At 42.5% G+C, this 15,022-nt stretch overlaps 1 protein-coding gene across 1 annotated transcript in view; it reads left to right on the top strand.

Annotated features, from left to right (window-relative positions):
- Positions 1 to 15,022, top strand: part of crebbpa (CREB binding protein a) — a 56,502-nt gene that overhangs the window by 10,819 nt on the left and 30,661 nt on the right. Inside the window, exon 2 of the mRNA XM_048249060.1 lies at positions 1,057 to 1,745. Coding sequence (XP_048105017.1) covers positions 1,057 to 1,745 — 689 coding nt within the window. The remainder of the gene's footprint in view (positions 1 to 1,056; positions 1,746 to 15,022) is intronic.

The raw sequence follows: 15,022 nt of genomic DNA, 5'->3' as shown, positions 1-15,022 counted from the left end.
GGGAAAATTAACTAAATCTAATGGGCAAAGAAAACTCAATGACACAGCTGCGTTGGCTGTGTTGTAGTAGTGATGTCAGTGGAAGTGGTGGTGGTGGTAGGAGTCTGTACTGAGGAGCTGTGTATTTCGATGGCAGTGGCAAAGTGTGACCATGCTGGTGCTGCAGAATGAATTTAGCTCGTCACCCCAGCTCCACGCTGAGCTGGGCCATGATTGCTCCGCTTCGCCAACCCAGAGTGGCTTGGGGTCAGTTTAGAGTGCCTTTGGGTCCGTTCAATGTGGTCATGCTGACTGATAGATTGGACTGTAAATTGGAGGGGAAAAATTGCAGCAAACAAAACATCCCTAAACCAGTTAAAACGATCTGACAAACAGGTATGTGGTATTTCTGAAATTAGTCTTTCTTGTTAGCCCTCATGCCTCTTGCGTTCCAGACAGGGCTTGTGGCATGGTAGTGTAGTGACACTTTGCTCGCGTCCATGTTGTTTTTCGGGAAGCCTCTGAAATGCCCTCCCAGCTGGTTTGGTTTTTCACACCCGCCAGAGCTGTGAATGGGGCTTCTCCAGACCCACCCCCACATCCTCTACAATCAGCAGAGCGCTGATTGTATGCATTCACTTGGTCTTACAGCATTGGGTGTTCTGTGTGTTTGCGTTTGTGTGTGTGAGTGTGAGGGAGAGTAACTGAGTGCTGTCGGGCAAATTTGCAGTCTAAAATGGAAGTGTTAAATGGCTGGGTTATTAGCTGGGAGAATTCTATTGTGGCAGACGGCTGTCAAACACACAGTAACTCTCTCTATCTCTTTATCTCTCTTTCACACACACACATTGACAGACTGACATACTATTATATCAGATTCCCAAATGCCTTTACAGGGTGCCTTTCGTAATTGTTTTAATTTGCTAGGGAAGGGTCTCTCTTTTTCAGTCACTATTGGTATTAGGCTCAGTAGGTGATTCCTCTGCAGTCCAGTGATTCTTCAGACCGGTAGCAGACTAGAGGCAGCCCGGAAGCTTTTCTGTGCTCATCCTCTCCTCTCTCTGTCTTTCTGCACAGACCTGGGCTCCCTGTCCTGGGACGACCTAGAGAATGATCTTCCAGATGAACTCATCCCAAACGGCGGCGACCTCCTGCTGCCCTCCTCCAATGGTGGCGGGGCTGGAGGCGGAGGAGCGGGTCCTGGTGGAGGGGCAGCGGGCTCCATTATGCCTGACGCCGCCGCTAAGCACAAGCAGCTGTCTGAGCTCCTCCGAGCGGGCAGTAGCGGTGGCGGCTCCAGCCTGGTGGGCGCTGGCAACGCCTCGACTGGGGGCGCCACCTTAGGGGGCGGCCAGCTGGGAGCCCTGGGCAAGAGCCCCCTGGGCCATGGCTCTCCGTCGCACTCCTCCCCACAGCAGCCGAAGCCCGGCGGTGGCGCCAACGCAGGGGTCCAGGCTGCCAACAATAACGGCGGTGCCAACGGTGGCGCCAACGTAGCCATGGCCATGAACACTGCGGGATTCAACCAGGCCATGCTGAACAGCGGGCAGGGGCACGGCATGCTGGGCCAGGGCGCGGTCGGCCAGCAAGGCCAGGTGCTGAACGGGACGCTGGGCCCAGCCGGACGGGGCCGTGGGGCCATGCAGTACCAGGCCCAGGCAGCGGTGGGAGCCGCCGGGGCAGGGGGCACTGCAGCGGGCAGCGTGCTTGCAGAAACACTCACACAGGCCGCGCTCAACGCCCAGCAGGCCAGCAGCATGAATAAGGTAAGAGGCACTGCTTCTTTATTCGTTTGTTTGGTGGGTCTGAACACCGGTAGAGCCCAATAATTTCCATGATGTGGAAAATGTGGACATAATCACGGAAAATTAAAACGGAATTATAAATGAGAATTGGCGGATATTGGGTTGACACTTTAAATAAACAAAAAGAAAAGTCACACTAAATATCAGAAGGTTCCATATAAGGCTACAATATGGAAAAAACTGGCATTTCATTAGAATATAATATCTTTCTTAACCTCTATTTGCACACTCTTAACCTCACATTACACACAACTCTTTGACTAATTAGGCTTTTTTTTACTGTGGCTTAGACTCATAGGATCTATAGCCTATAGCTTAATATGAACCTATAGCATAATAACAATAACACGGGGTGTCACCCCGGGAATTTTTTTAAATTCTAGTTGGTAATCACACCACATAACGTGACTTGAGAGGGACTGGATTCAGGAACTAAAGACAGGCCCATCTTCTGTCTGACTCATGTCACTTAACCCATGCATTAAACCACATGTCACTGCTTGAACGTTTTGTGCATGTTGTAGAAACACAGCCTTTATTTGGTGCAAATCAAATTTGCTTTCTTTGGTTACTTACCTTGGTTGTAGTCCGCTATTGACATTACTAGGCCATCACTGCAAGTGCACACATTTGCAAAATTGCTTACCTTCGTACAAGACGTTGTTTTTTTTCCCTGCATCTAATCGCGATTGAGTGCGCATCTAATAACGGCGGAGTCTCTGCGGGGACACATCCACTCTCCATATTTCATTTTCGCTGTTGTTGCGAGCTAATAGGCTAGCATATAGGGAAATCCTTTGAATAAGCTGCTCCAGAAATGAATGCGTTTCCCTTAGCCTGTGCTACACCTTTCCACCAAGTTGTGTAAAAATGGTAGTTTTTGCTATGTTGACAAACAGCACATGGAAGCTCTTGATGGCATATGCCACTAACGTCTATAAAAATATACAATATAATACAATACAATATAATTGTGGAATAAAACTAGACAGGTACCTCGGATTAGCATTGCTGTTTATTGTTAAACTGCAATTATCTGCAGCCAGCGGAGCGCATTTAACTATGCGTCCGGAAAATAATGTGTGTATAACCTAATTCTGAAGCAGTGGCCACTGCTACAAAATGAAGAGGAAACGCTGGAAAAATTATTGTTTTGAAAAAGCCAGATCAATACAATATGTAATATGTGAAGTGAAACTGGACGAGCCATAATAACCTCTGACTAGTTTTACTTATTGTCAAATTGCAATGTGAGCGGCAGCCAGCTGGGGTGATACATCGGCAGGATTATTTAAAAGGCAACCGCAACTACATTCTGATTCTGATACCATGGCGGCATTAATTTTACTGCGGCGGGCCACCATGCTAAAATCAACGTAGAGAATACACTGCTATGAGTGCATCTGACACTCAAAACAAACTGTCCATTTCATTCATTTAACTGTTAATGCTGCCCTGGGAGTTATTTCAGCAGTTTTTGGCCAGTGAATACTGGTTAGAACCAAAACAAAACCCAACAACTCCTAAACGGCTAAAAAATAAATTGAAAAAATGGAATAAGAAAAAAATGGAATTTGGCTGTGGCCTGGAAGTTTGAAATGTGTGCCTTTTTTGCATACTTTTTAAAAACTCCTAGGGAGTTCATCAAAGTAGTAATGTGAACTAGTGGATACCTCAAACAAAGTAAAAAAATATTTATTTGACACACAATACTAAATTAGATGGTCTACATAGCTTTGATAATTCATTAAATTTGCCATGAGCACTTCACAAAGCATCGACTATCTAACTGCAAACAGACCCACCCTCACCTTGCACTGTCCTGATTCTTAAGCTCTGTTCTATTTGGCACACTGCGTGCTTGTTGCAGTTTTATGCTAACCTTTCTGTGCATTTGTCAGTGTTACAGACAATGCTAAGATTAGTCACGTCACATTAAATAACCTTCATCAACACTGCTGGAATTAGACCCATTCAGTGGCAGCTTTGGCTTAGGTCTTTGTTTTTTCAGTCACCTTGTCTAATTGGTTCAGTTTATTTATTTCAAAACTGCTTAATTGTTCAATTAACACGTCCAGGATGTTATAAAAACACCTCCAGACTGTCTCTTGGTACACCTCTTAGTAAGTGGTGCATTTTTCTTCTCACAGTGGATGTTAAAACAAATAGAAAGTGAACCCATTATGCAAAACAAGCTTTTTCATTGTGTCAGAGAAATGGCTTTGCAGACCTGTTAATTTTGCTGATTGATTCCTATGTTGTAAGGCAATAGAAATGTATAGAAGCTCTTAAAAGCGATTTTTCTTTCTGATCTCAATCTTTGGTATGCTATTGACTACACTGCAGTGTTGGACTCCACTCTCAAAAATTGACAACACAAACATGGTTTCCCCTAAAGCGTAGTAGTGTAGTGGTTAGGCCTGGGGGTATAAGATATATCGCCATGGGTTGAAATGAACTTTTTGGCCTACTAGCTAAAGTGGCTGGAAGATGAAAAATGCTACCGGCATATTTTGTAGCGGCCAAAACTGAACAATGCTTTTCATGATTATTTTGAAAGTATCATTATTATACAGCTCTTCAGAATGCTGCAGAAAGTTCCTTTAAAATTAATGGAACTTTTCTGTGGTTCAGCATTTCTGTAATATGACCGCTGTCAATGGCAATGGGTTTTGCGCTTCGGATTCATGTCTCTCATATCAATCATTTTGCGAGTAGATTGTTCGCTATCACAATCGCAATGGGGTATCAGCAAGTAATAGGCCAAGATGCTACGCAACATCTGAAACTTTCAAGTATTATTTGTGTCGCAAACTATTTATTTTTTTCAGCGGATGCCATGAAATGGTAACAGAATTATTTTAAGACGTGTTTCTTTTTTCGTTTTGGCAAGTAGCCATATAATAACCAGGGTAATGTATTGTCCTCTGGTCGTTAGAAACATAACTCCCGACCATACCTAAACATTGAGCTTTGAAAATAAGGGAGATTTCCCTACAGGACGAATGGGACACTGACTCAAAGCAGAGTTGATCTGGCAAACTGGTTTAATGTGACAAAGTATTCTCGCAGATGATGAGCAGCTGTATTCCACGCTCCAAAATGGAGCAGTGCCTCCCATAATTCAGCTGCCAACACAAAAATCTGCACACCATTGGCTAGCCCGGTTAAAACCAGACCCTTCTCAGTCGTAACTGAGAGTGGGTCTGGGGAAGGTTCTTTCACAGCCCATTTCCAAAGGACGTTCCCAAACGGACGCCGATCAAAATGTTGCTAAATGCTAATATTTTGTCACTAGCAATTTACATCTGCCATCTGTCAAACACAATTGCATTTTCAGCTCTGAACAAAACCATTCCCGTTCAAACGAGCGTTTTGTTTCATTTGTCCTTTCTGGCTGACCGGGACACATGAAGTAGGAATGGGGGACGAGAGACTGAAACGTTCAAAGCAATTATGCCGGAAGCAATTATGCCTATGTGTTTTCTGTCGGCTACGTGTCCAGCTACTATAGTCCTATAATTGAAAAGAATATCAAACCGTTTTCAGTAGCCTACCACTGTTGCAGATATCACATAGGTATCCCTTACATACAATGTTTGTACAATGTTGCATATTCCAACATAAGGAAGCAGTTAAGAAACTTCTAACTCCCTGTCTTAAACCAACGTGATATCAGCTTCAAACAAGCGGCAGCAGCCATGGTTGATGTTTTTTTTTAAAAACCCCGGCTTCTTCCCGACTAAGACCCCGGCTTTTGCATGGTTTGATAACCGCTGCAGCTTAAAGGTTTAATGACGATAATTGTGCCATGTCATCACATTTACTAGTATTTCTTGTTAATGTCTACAAAGATAACACAGAACATAGAACCAAAAGTAGATGTACAGACACAGCCATCTGTGGAGCAATGATTCTAGAGCGACACTCTGAGATTGTTTTTCTGTGGTTTAAAGAAAGTCTGTTGTAACAGGCTATTACAAAATTGCAACATCTCCGGCCAAATTAATGTCACGTGAACTAGCTTCTAATCATGTCTAGCACAGCCTACACACATTATTCATTACTAAAGATGGACCCAACAGTGAGTATACTTTTCAGTGGGCCGCATAAAGCCCAGCTCAATCAGTATGTTTTGCTGTATTGGGTGATTGTGTCCATAGGAAACATGATTTAAAGTTTGTTTGTGTTGGCTCATGCCTGTGTCTAAAATCATGAATATCTGCTACAGGACTTAATATTTGGTCATTGAGCTGTACACAATTTACTTTATTGTTCTGCAGCATAGGAAGTGGATTGCCTGTTGTAATTTTTGTGTGATTGCTTGATGTGATTTTTTAAAAAAAAATTTTTTAAGTTGATTCGTAACCTGTGCTACCCTCAGGGGTGGGGTGTTGATTTTCGCTAAAAGCTAGGTTTGACATCTGTTGCTACCACAGAAAGGTCCCAAAATGCATTCAATCAGATTCATCTGGCCGTGTCCCTTCCTCAGCGGGCTGGCTGGCTAATCATTCCATGATTTGTCCTGCCCCAGCCTCCATTGTTAAAAGTTTGCCATGGGCCGTTTGCGTGAGGACTGAGTCGGCAGGGAGCCTCAGGGGCGGAGAGTGGAGAGTGGAGGGGGAGGGGCAGGGGCAGGAGAGGCATCTGAGACACCCAGGCCTGCACAGGAAGTCAATAGGAAGCAATCAGGCCTCCCTGCTCGTCATGCACTCTCTAGTTCTCCTCACTGCTGAGGACAGGGGCACAGTACTGCGCTGAGAGGGATGACTGGTGTTTTAGAGAGAGAACGACAGAGAGTGTGTGTCTGGAATGCAGTAGGCACATGAGAGGAGAGAAACTGAGATGGAGATCCACAGGCAAGAAGGAGAGAGGGTTCATTTGGGGTCCTATGCAATCCAATTTATGTTTTGCTAAAATTCCATTTCATTATTTGTCAGATTACGTGTTTTTCATTTAGTTATTTCTAGATTCAGCTTTATCAATTTGATTATCTTAGTCATATGACCAGTCAGCACTTTGCCTAGTGTTTTTACACATGTAATAGGGTAGCAATACATAGCCTCATAGTCTATATCATTTGCAGATTCATTTTGTCGTGTTTGGACACAGCCTATTCAAGGGGAGGTTGCCTTCTAGTTTTCGGTAGGCTACTGTGTCAGAAAACCACCTGTTATGATGGGTCTAGTGTAGGCTTACATTCAAAGTTTTAGTTATTTTAAGTATCAGAAAACGCCCCAATAGCCTGTTAACAACGTCTACACCTAGTGACCATTTTTCCTGTGTGATGTGGTAAATTATTGCCATTAAAGTCGCCAAACACGAATGGTTGAATAGAGAAAGAAGTGGGTGTCGAGGAGGGAGTGGATAAAAGCGAAGAAAAAAATCAGAAAATTGAAGCTACAGTATCAGAAAGTTTTAATGTCAGGTCGTTGCAAAATTGCATAGATATTTTTTTTTTCCTTAAGCCTGAAGGAAGTGAAAGTCTCACAGGCTCAGCCTTTGAAAACTGCAGACATAAACAGTTTTACCTGACTGGTGGCCTTAACTTAATTTTGCCTTTAAACATGAGATGTTGCTCAGAAGAAGAAAAAATAGCACTTCTATGGGCAATGATGGATCTCATCAGCAATGATGATTTTGAGAACAAATATTTAAGTGGTGTTGCATTTAGAGACATTGTGTGAAGTGGTACTTTAGCCATAATGAAACCAGTTGTGGTTTTTCTTGCAACTGAATGCAGACCCGCACACTCTTGAAGATTGCGCTGCGGTTTTCATGTCTAGTGTCTGAAGCTCGTAAATCTCTCTTGTGCCTGTTTTTACCCTCTCGCATTGTCGCCTGCTCTTTATGTCCAAACACAGAGAACGCCGACTCATGATAGGGTTCCCTATCTGGTGTTGAGATCACACACTCATGACGTTGTCTGTGGTTTGCCATCAGAGGTAGGCCTACTTCCAGTGCAGTTCTTGGGTTGAAGATCTGTTGGTCTCCTACAATGTGTGACAACCGCTTCACATCAGTGTGAGTGACCGCACCGTTAGGAGCAAAAGCAATCTCAGGTGCAGCAATGTATGAGTAATTCCTCAGGGATACATCCATCACCGACACACTCCACAGGCATGTTCACCTCTCATCCATTACACCTCTACACTGCAGCCCTGTTTACCACCATTATCCTTCACAAACAGACATCCATCATACATTTCACTCATTCATCACTGATGAATTCATCATCGTGTCTACCTTCAAACACAGACATACACACAACTACCACTAACATATTGTTGGCTTCGCACATCGCCTGTCTATTCTTCTGTTCCCTGGATCTTTCATCATGATGCAACAGTCAGTTGGCTTAGACTCAACATGCCCCGACAGCACTGCGGTCAATGAATCAACACAGTTTTAGCTTGAGAATCAGGTCTCTCAGCCAGCTTAAGAAAAAGCCCTTAGTCGGAGCCCTAGTTGTGCTGCAGACATTTTCATCTCATCAGATACGCTCTTTACTCTGAGCAGACAGCTGCTGAGCAGCCCCGCGTCAGAGGCCGTCCCATTCAGCCTGCAGCGGCGCTCTGTCTGCCGCCCAGCTCGGGAGACGATCCTGAAGATTTGGTGCTTACATTGTGGAGTTACCCGCTGCCCCACTGTGTTAGGATGGAAAAGGAGGGATTGGGGGAGCGCGTGTGTGTAGGGGGGTTGAGGAGCGGAGTGGGGGGAGCAAGGCTGAGTGCTGACTGAAGGAGCCTCTCAGCTGTGTGTGTGTAAAGCTGCACCCCTAGCCAACCCTCTGCCTGCATTCATCCTCTCAGCTGGGCCTCTGTCCACCCAGCCGGCCGGCAGTCCGTCAGCAGCACACAGGCAGCCTCCCGGCCAGCTGCGCCTCAGACAAGGACGAGGGGGGAGGCCTGCAGAGGCGAGAGAGGGGGGGGTCACAGGGGGCCCCTTCAGCTCCCAAGATTTCCTTCTTTTCTCTCTTCCTTCGGCTAAGAGAGGAGACGGCTGGGCGTTACCAAAAGCGGACGCTCGGCCCAGACAGCCAGCACCTCCATTCGGCTGGCCCTCTGTCAGCATGCACTAGAAGGAGTAGGTGTGGACCGTGTGTGTGTGTGTGTCAGGGTTCCTGCAGATCCTTAAAAAGTCTCGACATTAAATTCATGAAGGCCTAATTAATATTAAAATGTCTTCAATCAGTCTAGCAAAAATCTAAAAAGTTTTCAGCCACAGTTGGTTTTCTGTTATAACTAATGGCTTTCTTTAACCTTTCATAACATACAGATTCTCTCTCTAACTTATTCAAATTGATGCTGAACTGAATCAGGAGGTTTTGCTGTTGCAGCACAATTGATGTGAAACCCTGTTTGTTTTTATTATTTTTTTAAGTTGGTCTTAAATTTCATTCTAAGTGGCATCAAAAGTCTTCATAGCTATATTGTAACGAATCACAGGCTGAATTTATCCATTGTTCCATTTTGTGTTTACATTGCAGCATTTAGAGCAGAACAAATTATGTAAATAAACCCACGTTTAGATTTTCTCTACAAACAAACCCATGCGCGGTTAAATTTGTGACTAGTTCTCTGGTCACATTTGACAGCTAAAAGACACCATCCCGAAGTCGCTAAACACTTTAGACTCATCTGTGTTTTTCTGTGTGATCTCCAACAAACTTTTAACTACTTCAGAGCTCCAGGTTAGTCTTTGGTTTGTCATTTGATAGGCACTGGTTGTTTAGGCTAACATTATGCTAAAGGATTTGTTTCGGTTTAGCATTTTTTTTCCTTTATTATTATCTTGGATAACGTTGGTCATAATTCCATACTCCAGCATCAAATTGCCAGTTTAGTACATTAATAAATCAGGTTTTGATTATATTTTATTATATTTTAATATATGTTTTATCTAATCTGATTGGTTTACATCTCTTCTTCCAAATAAGAAGAAAAGTAGTGAAAATGACCCGTCACCCATAGCTGTAAAGCTGTATTTCATGGATGGGAGCCCAGACCTTTTTTCCAAAAAGTACTTTTTGTATAAAATTTGAAATTACATTTTACAATGTTTTTTTGGAGGAACTGTATCTGACAAAGACCAAGTAGTCTGTCCCCATAGGCAAAATAATTGGTGAAAGTGGCTGTAAGTTGATTATTATGACCGCCGCGCAGTGAAGCGGCGGTCATATAGGTTTAGTCAGATTTTTTTTATTTTTTTTTTATTTTTATTTTTTTCTGTGAATATCTCGAACCGTAGGGTTTAGGAGGACCATTTTTTTTGTATGTTGATTTCAAGGGGCCATGTCAACCCATTCCATAACCACTCATTTCATGTATAGCGCCACCTAGTTAAACACAAAAAAGTAAAAATGAGGCCATCCTTAAAAAATATTTTCGTTTGTCAGAACTTAACCCGACCCTGTCAATTTAGAACCGACCCAAATATTTATTTTTTCCCCTTTTTAGTCCGACCGACTTGCCGGGTTGTAAACTTCGTTAATACCCGACCGATTGTTTTTTTTTTACTCTAAACAACCAATACAAATGCAATAAAATAATATTTCTTTTAGTAGGCCCAAGTATTGTGAATACAAATTGCCTACATGCAAACGCGTGGCTCAAAAAAAAACCTGTGGCGTCATCTCTACACCATTGGTTTTACGCATGCCACACTATGGCCTACGCTTCGTTTCATTCACACAAACTGATAGAACGCTTTTACTTGGCACGGTTCTGGAAGAACTGTGGCCAGATCTTTTTCTCATCCCTTCTCCCCTTAGTCTAACGGTGACCCTGTCGGAGTATTGAAATTGGTTGTGGTCTATTCAGCATTTCTCAAAATATGGGTCCGCAACATGTAGACTGCTGGTCGAATGAGTCGTGGGTGAAATTAGGCCGGTGCTTCATCTGATAATTTGCTGCGCAGTTGATCAAGAAACCGCGGATCGGCTAAAAAAAAGAAACAAACGTTTCTGCTATCGATGTCATTAAACATGGAGCCCTACAATTAAGTGGTGGTATGAGCATTCATTCAATGGCGGCGTCTCTTGAGAGAAAAACTGAAACTAATCGATAGCGTTGGTATCAAAGCTCCGCTTCAACCTGTTGGAAGGCTATTTATTTATTTATTTATTTATTTAACCTAAACTTAATTGAACGACGTTGTTTTTTTGGAACTTCCTTAGAAACAGAGCAGAGACTGTATAATACACTGTATAGCATTGAGTATTGTATAGTCAAATTTCAATATAACGGGCCAAGAGCTATTGTAGCCTTCTTTCTGGGTACATGTAGATGAGCCCTATGACCCAAAAGGCTGCCATGACCGGGCCTCAGGTCAAAGAAGTTTGAGAAAGGCTGGTCTATATAACCTGCATCAGAATGGGGTTTGCAATGGTGCGCCTGAAGGCACGGGTTGAATAACCCAGTCAGTTCGATCACGATATGCACATTTGTGTAAATTCATTCCTACGTAATCCACCATGACCAAAATTGTACTTTTTTTTTTTTTTACTTTGAATCTTGAAAAAAAAAATATTGACCTACCTACCGACCCATTTTTTTATTTTTTTTGGCTGTTACTGCAAGCAAAATATTTTTAAGGATGGCCTGAGGTGTTGTAATTGCAGGTATCTGTGACCTAACATAGTCAAAACTGCCAAATGAAATTGGAAGTGTAGGATCATTATGCCCTCTGAATGCACACCAAGTTTAGGTGGAATTCTGTTCATGGGGGGCCACACAATAAATTAATTTATGTTACTATACACCAACTGGCCTGTAGGTGGCGGAGACAGTTTTCTGTGAATATCTCGAGAACCGTGAGGGCCTAGGAGGTCCACCTTTTTTTTTTTTTGTATGTTGGTCTTAAGGGGGCATGTCAACCCATCCCATTACCACTTATTTCATGTATAGCGCCACCTAAAAAAAAAATTAAAATAAAAAAATTAGGTGTTTTCATCACAATATCTCTGGCTGACATGGTCAAAACTGCGAAATTGAAAGTGTAGGATCATTATGACACCTTCGAATGCATGCCAAGTTATGGGAACTTTTCGTTCATGGGGGCTTTATAATAAAATGATTTATGTGTACATTTAGTGACCGTTACACCAACAAGGATTCCTGGGACACTGAAAGATCGGGTACCACGAACCTTGGTGGGCATGTAACCCCAGATGGATAGCATGGAACCATGCTTTTTCATTTTGATCTGTAGCCCCCCGCTGGACTGGAACCCCGAAAGGAGGGTAGGGCAGACACAGTTTTCTGTGAATATCTTGAGAACCGTAGGGCCTAGGATGACCAATTTTTTCTGTATGTTTGCCTCCAGTGGTCATGTTAACCCATTCCATGTGCATAAACAGATACACATGCACACACATACATTCACAGTAATCATACGTATGACACATACTCACACAGTAGACATATATGCGCATGCATGCACATGCATAAATCATGAACAAACACACAAGCGCACACACACACACACACAAACAAACATAAACGTGTGCACACACACACATGCACACAATTCAAGAATTTCTCAGAATTATGAGCAGGCAAGATGGGGGTGGGGTTGTATAAAATGAATTTTACATGTGAAATCTATGAACTAATCATGTTTTGGTACTTGTTGTCTAGCAGATACCTGTGCGAATTGAGTGTGGATAATGCAATTTAGTGAGACAGTTAGAATCATATAGGCCTTTCAGCGTGATTTTATTTTTGTGGAAAAAATGGGCGGCGGTCATATTTTGTACCGCTCTGCGGTACATCTAGTTATAGAACAGTTAGGTCCGTTCGAGCTATTTATTATTTTTTGATTGGACGAGAGACATTCTATGAGTCACGAGTGGCGATATCCCACCACAATGCCATTCAAGATTTTTTACTGCAGTTATCACTCTGCATATTGCATTGAATTGCTTTCAAGCAATCTAGCCTACCTCTTGAGTGGTGTTACGTTGCTTGGCAACAAAAATCAAAATAAAAGATAGAAAACACAATTTTGTATCTTAAAACTAAATTAGTTGGTAATAGAACTGTTGTATAAAAGCAATATGACACTCGTCAGGGGCGGACTGGGACCAAAAATCGGCCCTGGCATATTTGGCCCAAGCGGCCCTCAAATTGGTCGGGCACACCTAATTCACCCTTCGCTAAGTCCCGCCCTCCTTAGTTACTGTTGCTATGCCTGGCGAGCTTTAGCACCCCTGCGTCTATTACATAGGGGAGAACGGGACTTTTCAATGAAATGTAATTTACAAAGACATCGTAACACACTGAAAGCTAATATTTTGTCACTAGCAACCTACATCTGCCCTCTGTCAAATACAGTTGAAATTTCATCTCTGAACAAAACCGTTCATGAGTTATTTAAGCAGAAGTTGAATGTGCATTTCATTCGACTCTCCTGGCCAGAATGAATGGAACAGGCATGGGGGACGAAAGAAACATACCAAGCTAGTACTTCCCACAACTTCAATATTTGACAACATATCATGAATGGTACTTCAAATAGGTGTTATTTTAAATAGATTGCTGATGGGCTATACATCTTGGTGAATGTCTGTTAACAACTTCTTGCGTTATCATTGAAGCGTGTATCTGCGGTTATGGAAATATCATGCAATATGCCATTTTTATAGTTAGAACAATATGTGTTCCCAATTATATCATGTTTCTAAAGTGTAACATGTTATTTCACTGTGTCTACGTGGGTTAGGGCACCACACAAGTGCCCTTCATGACCCACAGGCCTTCAGTCTCCACAGGTTAACATGGCAAAACTCGAAAAGCTTGTCAGACCTCCCGTGCCTAGTGACGGGTTGCTAAGCCACGATTGGCCTGTGGCGGTTTTCGGGTGTGGCTTAGCGAAGGGTGAATTAAATACAAAATCTTTGCATACCCTTAAATATGCATATATTTTCGGTTACAAAAAAAAGTTTGGATATTTAACATACGGTTACTTTCATTCAACAGAGGATTTTTAAATACATTTTCTACTCGTTTTAAAAGTAGGCCTAATGTGCAAGTTGAAATGTAAAGTGGAATGACAGAAGTATAGGCCTTAGGCTTCCCATGTACTGTAGGCTAAACACCACCCCCTATTTTTCCAGTGTCCTTTGGTATGCAAAGTAACATCATAGTTAACAACACAACCTCAATTTTTAGTTGACATGTCATTGGTGAAATTAAACATTAGGCATACCAGATTTTAGATTTGGTGATGGCCTTGGAGTCTGGCTGGCTCCTATTCAGTGAGGTGAAGTTTCATGCAAGAATTGAGGCCGTCACCATTTAAGGGCAACTCCACTCAAAACTGTCTCATCCTTAACGGCAACTAAATACCATGGCATTGTGTTGGGGTTATGGATGTGACAGTTTTATTAAACTACCCTTAAGCGTGAGCACAGGTTTGTCTTTATATTTTTCATAGATTTCTCACATGCAAGTGGAACCCGAACAGGGTTAACACAGCAATACTAACTTCGTTCCAGTGTGCGATATAACGGGCAGTTCATTTTCGCGTTTTCAGAATCAGTCTTAGGATGGAAACTTTCCCATTTCAGCCCGTTTTGTTATTTCGCAAGCTGTGGTGGCTGGCGTTTCCTTTTGACATTTTCCTTATCTAGCCTATATGGCGCACACATCAACAATAACAAAGTGTTCGTTGACTGAAATGGAAATCGGTGATTTTGTTTGATATTGACTTGGCAACAAACCGCAAATGTAACAATATTTACAGGCTACGGTTACGGAGTCAAGTGAGGTGGAAAGTTATATAGGCTAAATTAGTCAGATAGACCTACAATATTACTTTTTGAAAATGAACTAAAATAAAATATATTTTAATTAAATATTCATTAATTATTTTCAAAAGCTGAGCATCAGAGGGATCAAAAAAAGCAGCATGAAGCTCGAACCATGAGTTACCCGACCCCTGCTGTAGGCTATACTACCTACCTACATTGCTGGTACATTTTGGAACAGTATAGCTATATTAATTAATTATCTTTAATGTCTTCCAGTAGCCTATCGTATAGGTCACTATATATAGCTTAGTTGGCTTGTGCATGAATATGACTTGATGTTTTGTAGCCTACATTTCCGTCAGTCTGCAGTCTTTTAGCCCATCTTTACCATGATAACAATTCCAAGATAGAACCCTTTCGACGCTCTACTAAGAGAGACCAACCACCACTCATGCCATCGATGTTGAATTTTGGAAGCCTGGCG

Source organism: Alosa alosa, chromosome 7, assembly GCF_017589495.1.
Source record: "Alosa alosa isolate M-15738 ecotype Scorff River chromosome 7, AALO_Geno_1.1, whole genome shotgun sequence".
NCBI lineage: Eukaryota > Metazoa > Chordata > Actinopteri > Clupeiformes > Clupeidae > Alosa > Alosa alosa.
This window is presented reverse-complemented; position numbering and strand designations above follow the sequence as displayed.